This window comes from Geotrypetes seraphini, chromosome 6 (genome assembly GCF_902459505.1).
Source record: "Geotrypetes seraphini chromosome 6, aGeoSer1.1, whole genome shotgun sequence".
NCBI lineage: Eukaryota > Metazoa > Chordata > Amphibia > Gymnophiona > Dermophiidae > Geotrypetes > Geotrypetes seraphini.
In genome coordinates, this window is record NC_047089.1 from 220,296,319 (window position 1) to 220,317,778 (window position 21,460).

At 43.1% G+C, this 21,460-nt stretch overlaps 1 protein-coding gene across 8 annotated transcripts in view; it reads left to right on the plus strand.

Annotated features, from left to right (window-relative positions):
* Window positions 1-6,709: 6,709 nt before the first annotated feature.
* PIWIL2 (piwi like RNA-mediated gene silencing 2) overlaps window positions 6,710-21,460 on the plus strand; it is a 318,267-nt gene continuing 303,516 nt past the window's right edge. For 2 of the 8 annotated variants that reach the window (XM_033950153.1, XM_033950155.1), the window contains exons 1-2: window positions 6,710-6,848; window positions 7,789-7,849. In XM_033950153.1, coding sequence (XP_033806044.1) covers window positions 6,767-6,848; window positions 7,789-7,849 — 143 coding nt within the window. In that variant the 5' untranslated portion in view covers window positions 6,710-6,766. Of the gene's footprint in view, window positions 6,849-6,873; window positions 7,055-7,583; window positions 7,850-13,219; window positions 14,099-14,218; window positions 14,334-21,460 lie in introns of those variants that run through there. The other 6 variants (XM_033950159.1, XM_033950156.1, XM_033950154.1 and 3 more) reach the window with 5 other exon arrangements.

Consider the following 21,460-nt stretch of genomic DNA (forward strand, 5'->3'; position numbering starts at 1 on the left):
CTGGCAAACAACACATACACTGAGAAAATTCTGTAATATATTGAACATAGGACACACTGAAAGATTAATCATTAAGGATAGCGTATAGGAGGAACAAAAATCTTAAAAGAATTATTGTGCCCATCAGTACTACCAGAAGAGAGACTGAAAACATCAGATGAAGTGAGTGGACATAGTCAATGCGGGAGCTGTCAGATGTATGGGATAATGGACTGTACCAATGTATTTTTGAATCCGAGTGATGAGAAAAAATATGATTAGCCCAGTGGTCTCAAACTCAAAGCCCGGGGGCCACATGCGGCCCGCCAGGTTCTATTTTGCGGCCCTTGGTATTATAAAGAATGATTCTTTATAGAAAACTTGTGCCTTAAGTGTCCAATGGTTCATGTTCTGGAACATTGTCCGCCTCACTGATGTAACCTCACTCGAGCACTTTCCTGCAATTGTTCTCTCCACTCCACCTCACAATTGTGTACAGATGCAGGAAAGCGCTTGCGTGAGGTTACAGCAATGAGGCAGGAAACATTCCAGAATGTAAGTTAATCATTGGAGGCAGTGCAGCTTGTGCATGTGTCCGGTGCTGGAGGAGGTGAGAGCTGAAGGTGGTTGTGGACGTGACCACCGGACACTTAAGGCACAAGTTTTCCATAAAGAATCATTCTTTATAATACTGAAGGCCTCAAAATAATTGGTCCAAAATCTTGTCTCTTGCAGTTGATACTTTGATAGTTTTTTCACTTTCTGCATGTTGCACTGCTTTCAGCTGTGTATAGTTGAAATTATCAGACGCAATTAAGGAAAGATTTATAAACTAAGTCTGAGGCTATTTCTCCACCTAAGTTAGGTTATAAGAGAAACAGATAAGCTGAGTAGGAAAGTGGATGTTATAGTATTATTTCCCTTCCAATGGAAAAGTAGTGATGCTTAATTCTTCACAGTCAGAGTTGCCATCTAAGCAGTACTTGCCACATCAACACACCTGCAGTTATTTATTTTTTTTGTTTTTTCTACCATCCATTTTCTAGGGAGAAATGGCCTAGTGGTTAGAGTTATAGCCTCAGCCCCCTGAGGTGGTGGGTTTAAGCCCCACACTGCTCCTTGTGACCCTGGGCAAGTCACTTAATCCTCCATTTGCCCCAGGTATGTTAGATTTTGAGCATCACCAGGACAGATAGGGAAAAATACTTGAGTACCTGAATGTAAACTGCTTAGACAACCTCCATTGATAGATGGCATATAAATGACTAATAATAATAAAGGATCCTCTATGTTAATTTTGCACCTTTTTGAATTCTGTCACTTTGTTTCTCCACCACCTCCCTTGCGGAAGTCAAAAGTTAAAAGTAAGATGATCCAACTCTCTCTCTCTGCCTCCCCTGGTTCTCCTGTTCTTTGCCTCTCCGACTCTGGAGTTACAAGTTGCTGCACAGTGCTGCCCTGCTTCTGCCCCGGCCTTCCCCCGCAGTACGAGCCCTTGGTTTTAACCCGTGGGTTAAAACCACGGGCTTGGTATAAAAAGTTAAAAGTAAGATGATCCAGGCACAGGATTAGAACAGCACTGGAGGCAAGAAGGGGAAGGAAGGCAGACTTCGGAGGAGAGTCGGAGTGAGTAAACCCCCCCCCAAAAAAAATAAAAAACACAAAAAAACAGACAGCAAACGCATGCACAGACCATTTACAGGCAAAGTAGATGGTCTACACATGTGTCAGGATCACTAACCTGTGATCTGTGTTTTCGGATGTGGGCATGTCTCCGATTACCCCCATTTGCATGAAGATGGTTGGTGAATCGGTCAGTCTATCTCCAATCGGACACGGATCGTAAGATTAGTGAAGCTAGCCCAAAGAACACTCAATAATTTATCTACCTCAATAGGAAAAGTTCTTTTAAAAATTTTGTTTCATTTTTCAATATAGTCCCCTGATAACTCCATACACTTAGAAATATAGAAACATGATGGCAGATAAAGGCCAAATGGTCCATCTAGTCTGCTCATTTGCAGTAACCATTATCTCTTTCTCTCTCTGAGAGATCACACGTGCCTATCCCAGGCCCTCATGCATTCAGATACTGTTTCCACCACCTCTTCTGGGAGACTGTTCCACCCACCCTTCCGTAAAAAAGTATTTCCTCAGATTACTCCAGAGCCTATCACCTCTTAACTTCATCCTATGCCCTCTCATTGTAGAGTTTCCTTTCAAATAAAAGAGACTTGACTCATGCACATCTAATATAATAAAATGATAGACCGCGCATGCGCACTAAAAAAACGTGTTCCCTGATCCGTCGCGAAAACACGATTGCGCATGCGCGGGTTTTACGTCACCACCTGCTCGTGGCGGCTTTCAAATTAAAAAAAAAGAAATTACACAGCTGCAGCGGCCTTCCTCACCCCCGCCTCTCACTGTGAATGGTACCGGCTCCTCTCTCGAACTGCACCAGGATCAAGAGAGGAGTTGCAGCGCCGGCTTTCAACTTAAAAAAAACAAAAACCAACTGCAGTTCGAGAGAGGAGCTATGGCGGGGGCTTGAGCATAAGCGCCATTGTTGTCCCCCTACCTAGCCGCAAGGCTGCAGCGGCGGCCTTCCTCACCTGGCGGCCGGCGAACCCTAATGCTGACATTGAATCCAAGTAAACAACCGGGGCTGCCTAAAGAAACAAAGTTTCATGGTGTGGCTGAGCTCTGGCGGCTACACATTAAGCAGACATGTGAAACTCTGGTCCATGGACCAAATGTGGCACACAGGGTACAAAAATTTGGCCCGCCAAACAATTCCTGCCGTTGCCAAAATTTGCCCCACCGTTCCTTCCCTTCAGTTCAGCTCCGCCTATGTTAAAAGGAGCTGCTTTGAAATTGGAGCCCTGCCGCCACCGTAACACGTTCCCTCTGCCGCGGTCCCATATGTCAGAGAAGGGGCGGGACCAAGGCAGAGGGGAATGTGCTACGGCAGTGGCAGGCCTCCGATTTCGACGCGGCTCCTTTTAACATTGGTGGAGCTGCACTGCACCTGATGGAGGGAGGGAAGGAAAGGTGGTTGTGCGCTGTTGAGCCCCTCTTTGCCCTCAGACCCTCTCCTAACTGCTCCCTCCTGTCTCAGACCACTGGGGGGAGGTGCCTGTCTTCAGCTGCCAGGATGGAGGGAGGGAAGAAGAAAGAAGGGGCCCTGGCAAGCGAGTTATCAAAAGCCAACCATAGCCTGGGACCCCTACATGGTATGAATAATGACCAGACAACAAAAGGTAAGAAAAATAATTTTATTTTCTGTTTTGTGATTACAATATGTCAGATTTGAAATGTGTCTTGAGGGAGGCTGCCGCCGCGGCTTTGGACAGAGGGGTACCATTTTCGTGAGAGCCGGCCTTCGAGAGGCTTGGGACGCGGGGACGGATGCGGGAGGGGCTGCCGCTGCGAAGGGCTTTGGTGGGGGAGCCAGCCAGACCGCGAGTGTGGGGCCGTTGTAAGTGCGGATTGGTCAAGGAGCCGCCGCTGCCGAGCCTTTGAAATTGCTCTCCCACCGTCACTCCCTCCCGCCCCAGCTCTGCCTCTGCCCCTGCCCAGGTTCAAAAGCAGGAGAGGCGGTCATCTAGCACCCGTTAATCTAACGGGCTTAAACACTAGTTTATATATATTATGTAGGTATTTAAATGTCTCTATCGTATCTTCCCCTCTCCTGCCTTTCCTCCAATGTATACAGATTGAGATATTTAAGTATGTCCCCATATGCTTTATCACAAAGACCACACACCATTTTAGTAGCCTTCCTCTGGATCAACTTCATCCTTTTATATCTTTTTGAAGGTGCAGCCTCCAGAATTATACACAATATTCTCAATGAGGTCTCACCAGAATCTTATACAGAGGCATCAATACCTCCTTTTTCCTACTGGCCATACCTCTCCCTATGCAACCTAGCATCCTTCTAGCTTTCGCTGTCACCTTTTCAATCTGTATGGCCACCTTAAGATCATCACATACAATCACACCCAAGTCCTGCTCTTCCATTGTGCACATAAGTTCTTCACCCCTAAACTGTACCGTTCCCTCTGGTATTTAGAGCCCAAATGCATGACCTTGCATTTCTTAGCATTAAATTTTAGCTGCCAAATTTTAGACCATTCTTCATCCTTCGCCAGGTCTTTCTTCTTGTTATTCACACCATCTGGCATGTCTACTCTATTGCAAATTTTGGTATCATCCGCAAAGAGGCAAATCTTACCCAACAACCCTTCAGCAATATCATTTATAAAAATGTTAAAAAGAACAGGCCCAAGAACAGAACCTTGAGGCACCCCACTGGTAAAATCCCTCTCAGAGCGATCTCCATTGATCACTACCCTCTGTTGCCTTCCACTCTACCAGTTCCTGACCCAGCCTGTCACTTTGGAATTCATCCCAAGGGCACTCAGTTTATTTATTAGACGTCTGTGTGGAACACTGTCAAAGACTTTGCTAAAATCTAAATACACCACATCTAGGGCAAATCCTCTATCCAATTCTCTGGTCACCCAGTCAAAGAAATTGATCAGATTTGTCTGACAAGACCTACCTCAAGTGAATCCATGTTGCCACCAGTCCTGTAATCCACAGGATTCCAGAAACTTGACCATTCTCTGTTTTAAAAGCGTTTCCATTAATTTGCTTACCACAAAAATCAGATTTACCGGCCTGTAATTCCCTACTTCTTCCTTACTTCCACTTTTGTGGAGAGGGACCACATCTGCCCTTCTCCAGTCCTCCAGTACCACTCCTGACTCTAGAAATTTATTGAAAAGGCCAGTCAGCGGAGCTACCAGAACTGTCTTAAGTTCCTTCAGCACCCTCAGATGTATACCATCCGGCCCCATTGCTTTGTCTACCTTTATTTTAGCTAGCTCCTCTGAAAATCGATCTGAAATTCCCACTCCATTCCTATTCAAGTTTGTCTTCTGGCCACAGTGGTAACAGCTCTGACACTCATAGAATTCTTATGAGTGTCAGAACTGTTACCACTATGGCTGGCGCTAAAAACTGTGTTATGGTTTTGTAAAAATGGGGGGAGGGGGGAATGCCTATTATTGGAAAAGCATTTTTATTGAATTCTTAAAGTTGGGAGATAAAAGCTTGGACATATGGCAAAGGAACCAGTTCTTAAAATGCAAGACCCTCAAAGGAAAACAAAAATCAAGTAATTGCTAATTTTTCAAGTGAGATAAATAGGAAAAATAGAGACAGTAGTGGAAGAATTTCCCAAACTTACCCACCCTTTTACAAAACTGTAGTCCTGTTTTTAGCACTGGATGTGGTGGTAACAGCTCCGACGCTCATAGAATTCCTATGAGCGCCGGAGCTGTTCTGCTATGGCCAACACTAAAAACCACACTATGGTTTTGTAAAAGGGAAGGGTGGGGGGGGGGGGGTTTAAGTTGTAGGACTAGCCATAAATCCCAATGCAGTACCTTAACAACTAACCTAGCTGTACTGTCCAAAGAAAATTATAATACAGTTCAGCTATTGGTTAATAATTTTGTCAATTAAACTAGATATACTGGTCATGGAAATACTGCATTCAGAGTATAGACTGATTATACTACTACACACAGTGAGCAGCGCCTGGGGCGGTAGCCCCCTCCCCACCCTCTTCACCGTACCTTTTTAACTTCAGTATGAGCAGTCACCAACATACTGCCCGTATCATCTTCGGCGCTGTCTCCGACATCACTTCCTAGGTGCAGGTCCCGGAAGTGACATCAGAGAGAGTGCTGAAGCTGACGTGGACAGCAAGTTGGTGGCTGCTCGTGCTGAAGTTTTAAAAGGTACAGAGGAAGGGATGATAGCGTGGAAGAGGGGTGCGGAGAGCAGGGGTGCCGGCGCCGTGAGCAAGATGGTGTCCAGGGTAGAACTCCCCCTTACTATGCCCCTGCCTACACAGATACCTAATACCTACCAGCCATATGTGTCTCCTTGAGGGCAGTACTCTCTGATGAACACTGGAAAGGCAGAAATACCAGAATTTGATATTTGTGTGCAGCTATTTCTACATTGACCAGTTCATCTTCAAGAGGGTTTGGAATAATATTTAACAGTACATCTCCCTCTGCTTGCCCTTATTTGCTATAATTGATGTATTTATTATGTTTTCTTGGTAACAGAAACTAATTTAGCACAGCCTGTGCGATTACTTCAATGTGTGGATGTAGTACATCGTGGATTTGCCTGGCATACTTCAAAACCAGGCAAGCCACAAACCAAGGCAACAGCCAATTAAATCAATCTACATTTGCTATTCATTGACCAGAGTCAACACTGGGGTGTGTGGGAAATATATAGGGGAAAGGCAGAGCATGCAAAACAATTCATAAATATAATATACATTGATGGTATGAAAGCCAGCTCTTGCATGACGCTGATTTAGAAACTAGACAAAAACTTAGCTTAAGTAGAGTTACCATATGGCTCCAGAATAAAGAGGACGGATTGAGACATCCGGGTTTTACTTCCATTGCTTTCAACAGAAGTTCAGTCCTCCTTACTTCAGTTACTTTTAATGGAAGTAAAACCCGGATGTCTCAATCTGTCTTCCTTTTTCTGGAGCCATATGATAATCCTAAGCATAGGAGGAGTACAATTTAGCAAGTAGGGGTATTTAAAATCACTGAATCTCATGCACCCTGATGATTTATCATAAATAAAGCATCAACTTATCAAGTGGGTTTACCCACAGCAGACATAAATTTAAAAACCATGTGAATATCGTGTGGAAAGGGGGTTTTCTGTGAATAGCTGGATGGACCAGCCACACCTGAAGGGAGACATCACCATGATGGTACCAGATTGGATATACTGTCCTAGAATCCAGAGAAGCCTAGGTAGCTTTTTGTGTGTGTGCAAGTATTCCCACTTGTGTGCCTGTTGCTGCATTTCTTTAGTCCACTGAGTTGTTTCCAAGTTTATGAGTTGTACTTATAATGCCCATTGGTAGGCCATCTGGCAATTCGCAATAAACAAACAGAGGGGAGGTAGGAGCCACATATGGCTGATTTATCCTGCTACCCACAGCAAACCCCTATTACAGGTAAGTAGTCTTGCTTTCTTTATAGATAAGCAAGATATAATCATTCACACCTGGGTGAATCCCCAGACTGCATAGATAAATAGTGCTTATGTTAATGGGCAAGTCTTAAACCCAGCTACCATGAAGTGGCAAGTTGAAACAAGCAAGGTAAATGGGTTCTGGAAGACAATCCTTTTCCAAGGAGCTTTTAGATCTGAGGAGACCCTAGTTATATAGGGTTGTAAATATCAGAACAAAGGATGATGAATAAAAATTGTTTATTGACATGGTTTCCGCTCCAGCTGAAGCCTTTTCACACCATTGAACACCATTTTCACGCCTTGAACACCATTGTTCTGTCCCCATATTTATGTGAACTAATTTAAGATGTAAATAATGTATGCTGTTGCGAGCTTAGAAAGTGGAGCCTCCACTTCTCAATGTGCATGACTGCAGCGCAAAGGGCTTGTCTTAGACATGTAAACAGTGAGAATGTGCCTTTAAGTCAAACACCCAGAATGCATTGGGGAAGCATAAGACTGTAGTCTCTTCTCTGTGAATAAAACAGGCTCCATCTTTAGCTACCACATGCTATAGCGAAGACATTGTTTCCTCAATCTGTTTCTACACTTTGGATTTGCAACCCTCCTAACTTGAGTCTGTTAGTAGAAATACAGCTTGTGAGAGAAGCCAAGTACATATTACCTCTAGCATAGGGTCTGTGCTAAAACATTTATGGCTTTCCCTATATCTAGAATGTGCCAGTAGACGTGTGGATTCTGTGAGAGATGAAGCTGCCTTAAGATCTGCAGAACAGTGAGTGTATTTATTCTTTGATATTAAAGAAACCTGTTCAAGAATCACAGAGTTCAGCCTGGTAATATGTGGGCTACAAACTGAAAGAGTTAAAGGGGTCATGCCACAATCATAAAGATGGAAACAGAAAGAATGCTTTGGAAAATTTCCCAGTGAAAACTGAATGGCCCCATGTAGCAGGGATAGCAATGCTTTCCTGTAGGCGCACATGCTGAGATGTGTAACAGAGCAGTTCTGCAACTAAGATGTGTACCACACTTCTGCCTTGTGTGTAATGGTAGGAGTATTGTAGATCGACTGATGCTTTTCCAGAGTGTGTGTTGCGTCAGACACCCATGGAAAGAGATTCAACTGATCAAGTACCAAGTGGGAATATGTAGGGTTGTAAAAGACTGAGAACTGCCTTGGGACTGGTGGACACAGGTGTAACTTGGGTCCCTATTTGTTACAGGAGAAGGCAGAGTGGTGACCCTTTAAAGCTTCAGGACTATGGTCTGGATGCTGACTTATTGTATAGCTGTTAGCAGTAGAGTGGTAATGATGGGCTGGATGGAAGGGAAATGGGCATGATGAAGTTGTGGGTGAAGAAGCATCCCTCTTTGATGAGATGGAGTTGGCTGAATTCCTCCAGTGCTGTTTCAGAGCTTGGAATGTTGCTACTATTTAGATTTTTGTCAGGTACTAGTGATCTGGATTGCCTACTGTGTGAAGACGTGCAACTGGCTAGATGGTCCATTGGTCTGACCCAGTAAGGCTATTCTTATATTATTTGAGGTCAGAGAAGGATTCAGGCTTGTTTCAGCCTCACATCACTTTAGCTTTTGTGTCATACAAACAAATGGGATAAGGAAAGAAGGAGAGTGGAGTTTCTTTGTCCAGTAAAAAAAGACTGAATTCCTATCCAATCAGATGCAGTAATAGCAGACAAGTCTGGTTTTGGTTTTACAGCCTATCGAAAAGTGCTTACGGAGTGCATTGGTTGAGAGAGAGTGACCATCATTGCGAATGGTGACATGGACTCAGTTTGCCAGATTATTCAGGACACCTAGAAGGTTTCCTGGCATTAGTAAATAGATTCTCCCTCTTTAAACACTGTCTTTTAGATGGTAGCCTGTAAAAAGGACAAGCTTGATAGTGAATGCAGAGAGAACAGAATACTGCTTAAATTTGTAGATGAGTGATATAAAGGATCCTTCCAGTGGTACTGTAGGAACACACAGGTGCAAATGGATTCTTGTTGGTGCTGTTCAAGATAGAGCCAACATTATTGTAGTTATTTATTATTTGCCTTATATACAAAGCGAAGGACAAATGAACAGACATAATAAATACCATTACAAACATCAAACCATACAGAAATATAATAAAAACATAAAACAGTTAACAGCGATCATCTTCAACATACACAGCATCTTCCCCACAACTACGACACAGTCATCTGTTCTTCAGCCATATTTCATTTTACAAAAAAGATGGTGTTTCATCTTTTAAATGTCACCATTATCTCTTGCTGCCGTATATATTGCGGACCACCTCAATCACATCCCAAGCATCTTCCTCTGTGTACAGTATTTATTCAACTTTTATTTCAGATATATAAGCATTTCTAATGATTTTCTGATGTTCCATTCCTCTGGATCAATGCAAGAGAACACCCCTGCCCTTGATGCATGACATCTCAACTCCTTTCTTATTGGTTTTAAGAAAGGTTTCGACAAGTTCCTGGAGGAAAAGTCCATAGTCTGTTATTGAGAAAGACATGGGGAAGCCACTGCTTGCCCTGAATTAGTAGCATAGAATATTGCTACACCTTGGGTTATGGCCAGGTACTAGTGACCTGGATTGACCACCGTGAGAATGGGCTACTGGGCTTGATGGACCATTGGTCTGACCCAGTAAGGCTATTCTTATGTTCTTATGATCCGCAGATCCCAATGTTCAGAGGAACGCAACTTGGGAAGCCCAATATAATACTGCAGGCAATCAGTTAGGTATTATCATTGATGATGGAAAAAGTAGGAACAGTACAAGATCTCTAAGGAGCTTTATTTGTAATTGTAGATAGATGATGTAAACAGTTGACTGAAACAGGCACTGCATATCCAGGTATTACCATGTGTCCCAGTAAGTATGGAAGATGCAATAAATTCCTGATTTCCATGTGAGCTTTGAATTCTAAAAGGGGTTGAATGAAGTGATGTTTTCAGAGTATTTAGGGTCTGATATCATTAGGCCTAATGAAGATTGCTAGCAAGATAATGGGGGTAAAAAGGTTTCTGCGGAATAGTAAAAAGCTTGAGGCAGCTTGGCTCAGTACTTGTAGTGCAGTGGTCTCAAACTCAAACCCTTTGCAGGGCCACATTTTGACTTGGAGGGTCTAAAAAAATAGTTAATGTCTTATTAAAAAAATTACAATTTTACATGAGGTAAAACTCTATAGTTTATAAATCTTTCCTTTTGGCTAAGTCTTAATAATAATATTGGAATTTATAGCTAAAGAGACATATGATCAAGAAACTGTTTTATTTTACTTTTGTGATTATGATAAACATACCGAGGGCCTCAAAATAGTACCTGGCGGGCCACAAGTTTGAGACCACTGTTGTAGTGATAGTGGCCTTAGAGGAGCAGTTCTGTACAGGTGCCATTTCTCCCAGATAGGCAAAAAATGACAAGCATTCCATAGAAAATAGTCTCATATAGGAGACATGAATCACTAATCAATCTAAAGCTTCACTGTTTGAAAGAGAAAATTTTACTCTAAGATACGTGCCCTTTGGTTTTGCAATGCCACTCTCCTAAATGTACAAATTCACCTCAAAGTTAGCAGGGTGACATGAAATATTTGCATTTTGCCTTTGTTTGATAATTTGAGTACCACTGTGTTCCTAACATTTTATGCTCATAATATGTGTTTTTCTGATAGTGAGTTTAGTGATTGGTGCTATATTTTAAGATAGAAAGATAGAAGATGACGGCAGAAAAGGGCTATAGCCCATCAAGTCTGCCCACTCTCATGACCCACCCCTTTGATTTTACAGACCCACCCCCTTTACATCTTTAGAGATCCTACGTGAAAATCCCATTTACTTTTAAACTCTGACACGCTGTTGGCCTCAATCACCTGCAGTGGGAGTTCGTTCCAGTGATCGACCACCCGTTCTGTGAAGAAATACTTTGTGCCTCATTTGCTGTTCAGTCTTCAGTGAAGGCAGCGCTGGGTTTATCAGTTGGTTGCTATGTATAACATTTGTGTACCATTCATATTTTCCAGGTATTAAAATAGTTTTTACACTCAGAATTGATAGTTTTAAATAGGCCTTATTGAACCCATTATTACAGTCATTTTAGCATTTGTTTATTGCTTTGGCGCCATTCACATGCTTTAGTCGGGTATTTTTTTAATTTTTTAACCTGTGCCAAGATATCTGATTCGGATTGTGTTCTTCAATTTTTAGGTTATAGATGTCGGACTTTGATGCACCCCCTTGCCCAATTGAACAGGGAAGCAAAGTTATATCCTCTTCAAAGTGCCATGTAATTTCCCATGCAAAAAAGGCTACATTGAAAAGAATTGAGGATTTTACTTATGAGCAGAAGCTACTGATCAGACACTCGGAGGCAAAGCTAGATCAAGCATCCCAAGTTTGCCTTCATCATAAAGCTTTTTTCCTCACTGAATATGAGTTTTTACAGAAGACATGTTGTAATCCCTTTGGCATGATAAACCAAAATGTAAACAGACTTGGGATCATATGAAAAAGAAACCCACAAACAGGCTTGGCTACTATTATTATTTCTAAAGTGCTACTAGACGCATGCAGTGATATACATTAAACACCTCAGGGGCCCCTCGGGGATATCCCAGTGGTCAGTTAGCACCCCGGTAATGCCTGGATGTGAGAAAGTATGTCGCCTGCACCTTTGTGGTGCTCATGAGCAAGCACTTAGCAGAGGTCTGGGGTGGCTCCAGCTTTAATTCCTGGAGGGATCCTATAATGCAGAGTGGATGGTTTGAACAACCTATGCACTGTTGGGTCTTTTCCAAGGACCAGGACTGCCATCTGATTGTGGTCTAGCCCATCAAACTGAGATGCTGAATCTCCAAGCATGGAGGACCCTGACTGGGAAAACAGAGTTATGGACTTTGAACCATCTTCTGGGTCCCTGTTACTCCATACTATAGACAACTCCATTGGTTGCATTTTGAGGCCAGGATTTGGTCTAAATTTGGGATGCTCTGTTATAAAGCTGTAAATGGTCAGGCACCTGGTTACTTACTTACTAGAACAATTTACATTTTTTAAGGCGGTTCGTCCACTAAGGATAAGTTAATTGTTTGTGTTCCCTTCAGTACGAGGATGTCTTTACAAGAACTTTTTGCATCAGACTGCTAGTTGGGATTCGGAACTGTGCATCTTGTTTGCTCCTTCGATTTCGTATATGCATTTCCGAAAACTATTAAAGACATCTCTTTTTGTAAAATTCTTAGGAAAGTAAGGAAGATGATATCTCTTGTATTTCACTGTGATGTACAGTATGTTGATAATGTAAACCGCATCGAACTGGAAGGTATTGTGGTCTAGAAATGTATTTTAATGTAATGTAAGCATGATTTTGAATAGTGGACTCCAAGTCCTTCATAGGGAGAAACCCAGGCACCACTCTTGCCGAGACCCCCTGAGAGGCCAGGCTGACTTTTGTAGCTTAAAAAAAGCTTCATACATCCAAGGTAGTAATTTGGGAGCGAAGCTCTGCCCAGATTGCCCAGAGGGACCTGGCAGGCCCTCCATGGCGCCTTCTAGGATTTGTCTGCCAGCACGCGACTGTGCTTCGCTGGAGATGCAAACTCTCCATTTTCCAGCACCAGATGAATTTTTGACCCATGAAACGTTCTACATGGGCTTCAATTCCCCCAAAGCCATGAGAAGGGATGAAGCCCAAAGTAGAGAGTTGCATGGGGACAGAAATCACATCCGTCACTGTCTGTCCCTGCAGATCAAATCTGTCCCTGCCCATCCCCACAAATAACTACTTCTGAAGTTTATGGGAATGAAAGAGATTATTTTAATTATGCTATTGCATTAAAGACTCTGGTATAGTTGGATATTGTAAATGTATTCAAAATTATAATTAAAAAAAAAAAAAAAGAGAGCGTCAACTCGCAGGCCTTGAGCATGTGCAGATGCTCAAGGCCCAGCAAGAAGAGGAGGCTGATCTTCGGGCACTGGCACCAATGCACAGGACATGCTGGTGCTGGTGCCGAGGCCCAGATGACAGTAAGAAGCGGCCGGGGGGGGGGGGGGGGGGGGGAGGGCGCCGCTCGCAAATCGAGGCACGCTCGGTTTCCGAAGCGCCGATTTTGTGAATGTTTTGCTTGCCATGCAAAACACTTGCAAACCGATGCACCAATGTATTTGTCTATAGTTACTGAGGTGACATTGTATAGTTTTAAAGTCATCTGCCTTGACATCCGTTGAAAAATCCCCAAAACTCGTAAATTAATGTTTTCTCTGGATACAGTGTGCTTTGTTTAAAAAAAAAATAAAAATTATGGTTACCATTATGAATTAATAAGATATTGTGTGTACATGAAAAATGAATGAAAGAAATTGGGGGCAGGACTGAAAATGATGTCCCGTTTTGATGAAAAAAATCAAAGGTCACGTTATGTATAACAGACAACTTGGAACCCAGTGTCACAGCAAGACCTAACTGATAACACGCAGCGTCCCACGCTAAGCCACGCCCTGTACGTCACGTGAATAGGGAGCGCGTGTTCTGGGCGCCATATTGGGAAAGTGGGAGAAAAGACAAAGGTATGAGGAAGCTTCTCGCGTGCTATGGCTGCGGGAAAAGAAAATCTTCGAAGCCACGACAACTGCATCTCATAAACAGTCTCAGCCGATATCCCTGCTTGCTTTTCTCCCTGAAGCTATCTCGCAGAATGTAGTAGTACCGAAAGGAGTGGGCATTCGATACTTGGTGACAGAGATACACCCTCCCCGCCCAAAAAAAACAAAATGAGTTCTGTAATTCGGGCAAAACATGAACCCAATTAAACTCAAAACGCCGCCACGTGCCCTTCCTAGCCCGTTCTGGGGTCCTTACCACAGCCAATGGTAAAAAGCGCTCTAAGAGTGGAATGCTGCTGGGCCAATGGGATGTGTAGGTAGGTGTGGCTGGGCAGGGTGTGGTTTGTTGGGTGGCTCTCCGGAGCGGATGAGGGTGCGCAGCGTGGCCCGACGGGTGAGTCACGGGCATGGGGGGGGGGGGCTGGCTACCTAAGTGGTGGGTTTAGGGACCATTGAGGGGGGGAAGAGGCTGTAATTGAAAGGGGGCGAATGGAGTAAGAAGAGAAGGGTGAAAGAGCTGTTTAAAAGGCAGGGTGGAGGTGGTGATGGAACGGTGCTGCAACTTTTTTTTGTGATCTCTTTGACCTAGTATTTTTATCTGTGTATTAATTGTTTTGTGCAAATAAAAGGTAATCAATTTATAACATTTCTTTCTGTTTGGTTTGAGACACAGATTTGTATTTGTTAATTGTGGGGAAAACCCCCAAAACAACATTTAAGAGAGACTGACTGAAAAGCTAAGCACATTGAACTTACTTACAATTTGTGTGTGCTTTAGTTCTACATGTGGAAGCGGGCTGACACAATAACCATGATAAAGAGTTGCCAAGTTGACCAGTTTCAGGATTTTGGACCTGCCCTGAATTTTTGATAAACCTATTCTTATTTATTATGGGAACAGCATCAATGATTTCCGTGGGGTAGATTGAGGGTCTACAAAATCCACACTACTATGGGATGTAAATTCAAAACTAGGACTGGTCGAAAAGTGTCTCTCCTGGAACTGGGTAACTTGGCAGCTGATGATACGTTGTACAACCTCAGACAAAATAATACAAATTATTTGGGCAGGATGTATTGTTTTCAACCTGAAGCTGATGACTGGTGACAGGACTGGCATGGTGTCATGCTCGGTTGGATCACAGGTCCATTCCATCGAGCCCTGCACCCTGAAGGGAAAGTGACCCAGACAAGCAGTAGTATGAGATCTGAGCTGTCAAATTCGGGCAGGAGACCTTTTATCACCCCAGTTCTGGGATTAAATTTAGATCTCGAAGCGATGTGAAATTTGAAGTCCTAGATTTTTGCACATTCAAATAAATCGGCAATTCAGCTCCCATAAAGCTTACTGATGAGTCTGGTAGAATTCCTGGATTGGCTTTGAATTTCCCTTTTGGAATTGAGTTAACTTGGAAGCTCTGTGAGATAAAAATGGAAGAACAATCTTTGAGTGACAGAGGTAGAATATTTTTAAAAATTCAAATATTGGCTGGTGTGATTTTTTTTTTTTTAAAGATTGATGTGAATTTTAGAAAAAGGTATTGCTGTGTTTCTGAATGTGCAGTGTATTAATAATACATGATTATAACTAAGTAGTAGGATTCTGTTAATGATGATTTGGTTTGTAATGGAAACTATGATTGAGGATTACTAGAGGAGTTGTGCTTAGAGGTGGCATGAGATAAATTGTATATGGATGCACTGGAAATTTGAGTGGACATGGTAGAGGAAGGTGTATGTGGCATTGATTTATCTTTCAAACAAATGGTCACATTTTATGTACTGAACCCCTGAAAATATTTCTGCATTTTAATTTTGTTTATTGGGATTAAAAGCAATTTGTTGGTTACCAGTGTAGGGTCAATAAATGCAAGATCCTATGTACAATATTTCAATCTATGTGGGGAGTTAGAATCTGTTATCTGCAGAATAAACTTGTGTTGTATATGTTAAGATGCATGTTAATGCTTGTCTAGGAGAGCTTTTTTGAGCAAAATCACATGGTTTAAAATGTTAGGGCCTCTTTTGCAAAGCCGTTTGGTGTGGACCTCTGCAGTAAAGGCCCCGAAACCCATAGGGATTAAAAGGGCTTCGGGGCTGTTATTGCGTGGCTTTGTAAAAGGTATAGGAGGGGGGTAAGTAGTATAAGATACTCTGTTTTTGGTACTGCGCTCCGCAGAATGACTTTACAAACTTATCATTCATTTTTCTGCTGGAAGATCAATCTTGTGTAAAAGAGCATATGAAGGTTTGTTTTAAATTTTAAAGGAGTAACTATTTTTATCCCAGGACAAGCAGGCAGCATATTCTCACATGTGGGTGATGTCATCCATGGAGCCCCAGTATGGACACTTCAAAAGTGCATCGCTACTTTAAGATTTTAGAAAGTTCAAAATAGCCTGTACCGCGCATGCACAAGTGCCTTCCCGCCTGACGTAGGTGCATGGTCCCTCAGTTATTACTTTTCCGCGGAGTTAAGAAGTTGTGTTTTTCAACGTAAGTTGATTTTTGTTTCCTTTTGCCTTCCCGCTCTTGTGCACTTTTTTTTTTTGTCTATTTAGACATTTTTTTCTTTCCTCTAAAAGTAAAATAAAAAATAATTTAGTTTTTTTCTTAACTTTTTTCACCATCCACGGGTTTTCTTCCTGGCGGGGCCTACATTTCACATCTCAGCTATCGAGTTTAATTTGGCTGAGCCAGTGTTCCGTTGATGTCATGCCCGCTGACGGGGTTTAAAAAGTGCGGTCGGTGTTCTCGCACTGTTTCTTTGATATACCCTCATAGCTGGTGTTGCAGTGTCTGGATCCTGAACACCGTGTACAATCGTGTAAACACTGCAGACTTGTACCATCAAAAATCGTATCCTCCAGCAAGAGAAACTCTTTGGTGTCAGCATGGAGGCAGATGCGCCATCGACACCATCCAAGTCGAAGTCCCCAACAAGTTGAAGACATCGACACTGTGAGAGGCATCAACATCAATGCCGGTGTCGCAGCACATCGCGCCCTCGTGTAAGCCGGCTAAGAAACCACCACCTTCCCATTCAGGGACGTAGGTCATAAAAGCATTGAGCCAATTCATGCCAACCAAGTGCAAGTTCCTGCAGTGGCTAGTTCCATTGTTGAGGGGTACTTCTTCATAGGAGTTATCCTTTCTGGAAAGTGTCGCAGCACCAGTGGTACAGACATCGGAGCCACAAGTATCGGTGCTTTCTTAGAAGCAGAAGCTTTGCTTCGAGAGGAACTTGGGGACCATTTTCTATTACTGCTCCTAATGCTTTCCTCTCCGGTATCGGCCCAACCTGAGTCTAACATTACCAGGACTTCCGGTGCCGTCGATGCTCCATCAGTGCGGCAAGGACTCTTGGCACCATTACAGTCTGACCACCCATGCATTGAGGCATCGTTCCTCCAGGCATGGATCTCCATCTGCTCACTGTCACTTATCGTCTTCCAGACGTTCTGATAAGACCTCGATGAAGTCCAGAAAGGTCTCACGCAAACGCAAGCATTCAATGACCCCGACACCGGATTGACATTGCTCGAAGTGCAGGTCTCCTCCTTTCCTGCAAGACTCTGATCTACAGGATGACTCGAATCTTGACCCGTCACCTTCCACTACTGATGCTGATGCGTCTCCGGCATCAAAGTCTCCGAGGCATTCTCCTGCTAGAACTTTTTCTCCTACTGAAAAGTTGTCCTTTTCTAGATTTATTCGTCAATTAGGAAGGACCTTTCAGTGAAGTTGAAGGCTGACTCTTAAGTATAGTGAGGAATTTCTGGAAACCTTGGACTATGATCAGCCTCCCTGAGAGATGCTAAAACCCGTGGGTTTCTTGTCCTGTTGGCCTTTTGTTGCTTGATAAAAGTATTTAGCCATATGAGTTTTATCTGTGTTCAATTTAAGGTGAAATTTTCTAGCCCAAGCCTCAACTTGGCTCTTTTCTAACATGTAATTCTATTTTCCCCTTACTCTTCCATTCTATATATAAGCTCATGTAAACCTTTTCCTTTCTCTTCTTATATTTTAAGTTCTTGTAAACCGTGCCGAGCTCCACTTCCGTGGAGAGGATGCGGTATATAAACTTAAGGTTTAGTTTAGTTTAGTTTGTCCATACAAGTTTGAATAATATGTATTCTAGTCTAGTGCAGTGTTTCTGAACTCGGCCCTGGAGTACCCCCTTGCCAGTCAGGTTTTCAATATATCCACAATGAATATGCATGAAAGACATTTGCTTATAATGGAGGCAGAATATGCAAATCAAGTTTATACAAATTCAGTGTTGATATCCTGAAAACCTGACTGGCAAGGGGGTACTCTAGGACCGAGTTGAGAAACACTGGTCTAGTGCAATAGGTGTGCCATTCTGGACTCAGGGGTGGGCATTCATGGTTCTTGAGGGCTGCAACCCAGTTGGGTTTTCAAGATTTCCAAAATGAATATGCATGAGATTAATTTGCATACAATGGAAGCAGTCCATGCAAATTAATCTCTTGCATATTCATTGTGGAAATCTTGACAACCCAACAGGTTTGTGGCCCTTGAGGATGTGATTGCCCACCCCTTTTCTGGATGGATAGATAATATATCCCCTTGTTTGCAAGCTGTGCAGAAGGAATCCATCCCAGCTTTTGAATCCTTCCTCCTTCACTAGAGGGCTCTGCTGCCCCCTTCAGTTTTTCTTTTGGCATGCAAGCTGGAAGGAGTCTCTCTGATCTGTTCTGTGTACTTTTTTCAGCTTTTTTTGCATTTTTTAATTTTTTTTACGACTTTCAGTGCTCAGAGCTTCCCTCGTCAAGGGACCAGCTCTTGCCTGCGTAAAGAAGAAGCAGACTGAGGTCTGCAGCTGATAGGTTAATCCCTCTGTGATATCTGTTGCTGTTGCTAGCCTGCAAAAACTTTTCTGGAGCTTGGGGATCCGTTCCCTTTGTAGCATTGCTTGCCTGCTGGATCACAGGGGCTTGAGTGCAGGCTCTTAGGCATCTGTAGGAGGCTCCTGCTGCATTTGTCCTCCCCCCTTTCCTCTCTACTTTTTCGTTGGAAGGAGCAAAATAAGTCCTTTCATATGTATAAAAATGTACCTCCAATTCAGATAGAAATTTTCCAGACTTCATGAGGGTAGTGCTGACATCATAAGCAACTGATTCCTTTGACAGAGCTCACCAAAAAGTGAAACGCAGTGTCCAAACTCAAACAGTTTAAAATTCACAAAAATTCAAACAACATCTTGCTAATTGAGGAAGTGAGATAGAAGAAGAATTAGCAAGATTTTTGAATTTTTGTGAATTTTGAAATGTTTGAGTTTGGACACTGAGTTTAACTTTTTGGTGAGCTCAGTCCACGGGATCAGCTGCTTATGATGTCAGCACTACCCTCATGAAGTTTGCACTCGTATTGAACTACATAGACAATACCCTAACAAGATAAGTGCTGTCTTTTTTTTTTTAATGTTTAAACGATTTGCTTTATACATTATAGGAGGTAGGAAGGGAGTGCTATGATGTATGTACCCTGTTTCCCCGAAAATAAGACCTACAATGATTTTCGGGGTAAGTCTTACTATAAGCCCTAGTCCCTGGATTCGCTGGCAGCAGTACTTCCTCTCTCTCCCCTGCATCCGCCCCTGCCGCGCTGCCAAACCACTGCTGACTCTCACATCTTTCCATCTCTTCCTCCCATGTGAACCGTGCCAATCCTCCAACCATGAGACATACTATCTCCCTCCACAGAGCAGCGTCGGCAGCACTCTAAATAGGCTGTTTTGCGGCCTTCTCCCGCCGAGGCATTCCCTCTGCCACATCACTGATGATGTCAAGTTTCAAGTTTATTAAATTTTTGTTATGTACGCAATATCAAAGGCTTCAAAGCGAATGACATTTTAAAAATGGGGGGGCAGAACAAAACTCTTTTACACAATTACAATCAAATTCTATCCATTCTAATACATAACTGGTACAGAAGGTGAAGGGGATGAACTACAATCTTTAAAGAGAGAAGGAACACATTTGGTAGGTAACACAAAACGAAAAAAGAGAGAGAAAAAAAAATGCGGTGCACGGAAGGCCCCAACAGGAGAAGGCCACAAAGCAGCCTGTTTAGAGTGCTGCTGATGCTGCTCTGTGGAGGGAGGTATGTAGGTCTTGCGGTCGGCGAGGCTTGGATGGGAGGGAGAGATGAAAGGATGGGATGGTGAGTGGGAATTTGGCTGTGTGGCTGGGGGGGGGGGGGCAGTTGCTCAACAGTTCTGCTGCAGATGTATGGAAGGGAGGGATAGAAGCTAGGCAAGAAGGATGGGAGGGATAGAAAGATGCTGTGCACAGTGTAAGGGTTCTGCACAGGGAGATGGGAGGGAGGGAGGGATAGAAAGATGCTGCAGAGGGGAAGACACAAGGGGATGGGTGAAAGGGGAGGAAAGATGCTGCACATGAGGGGGAGAGAAAGGAAAGAGGAAGAATTAGGGTGGAGGAGAGGAAGGGAGAGATGATTTTTGTACATAAAAAAATAAGACCTAGTTTGTTTTTTGGGCCCAAAATTAATATAAGACACTTTCTTAGTTTCAGGGAAACATTATAATACCACCTAAGTTGATTCACTGTTGCCTGTTCTAATTGATGTTAATGTGACTGAGCACTATTATTTGAAATATTTTTTTTTACATATTTACATAGGCATATTAAAATCACCCAGAATAATTGTTCGCGTGAGTTCTAATCGTGACTCCAGCAAAAGATTCAAAAAACTCGAGCTGTATTTCACTAATACTCCTGGTGGGCAGTAGACTAGTCAGAACGCAAGGTCCCTGCCCTTCATTAATAAAACGGATGCCCTCTTGTTGCCGTAGGTCCTTTAAAGAAGAAGATATCTTTTTCCTTAAAGGACCTACGGCAACAAGAGGGCATCTATTGAAAATCAGGGGTGGGAGATTTCATAGCGACACTAGGAAGTATTTCTTCACCGAAAGGGTGGTTGATCTTTGGAATGATCTTCCAGTGCAGGTAATTGAGGCCAGCAACGTGCTAGATTTTAAGAAAAAATGGGATAAGCATGTGAGATCACTTCAAGGAAGAACTTAAGGGGGAGGGTCATTAGAGTGGCCCTTTTCTGCCGTCATATTCTATGTTTCTAAGGTGGTCCCAAATGTGCTTGATTGGGTTAAGGTCTGGGTAATTCATAGGCTAGGGAAGTAGCTAGAAGTCTTGGTCATGCTCTGTGAATCACTCGCAAACAATTCTGGCAGTATGGCATGTCACAATGACCCTGTTGAAAGATCCCATTTGGCTATAGGGAAGACTGTCAACATGTATGGGTGTACTTGATTGGCAAGGATGGCGAGAGACCCATATTGGTTGAGAGTGCCTTCCAGAGTTATCAAGGGACCCAGACCTTACCAAGAAAACATTCCCGAGACCATAATGCTAACGCCATCAGCTTGTGTATGTCCAACAATGGTTGCTGGGTGTTTGTTCTTGGCGGTTTCACGCCAACATCCATCCGTTTGGAGCTCAAAATGTGACTCATTGGAGAACACAACCCTCTGCCAGTTAGTGCAAGTCCAATGTCGGTACTCCTATGCAACTTGCAGCTGTTTTTTGCTCTGAACCCTCGTGAGCATGGGTACAGTCACAAGCCGTATACTTTGGAGCCCCGTTTGCAACAGGATTCGCTGCATAGTCGTTTTGGACACACATTTGGAAGCCTCCTGGTTCGTTTGGATGGTGAGTTGCTCCATGGTAGTGTGCCAATTGGCCTGCACCAA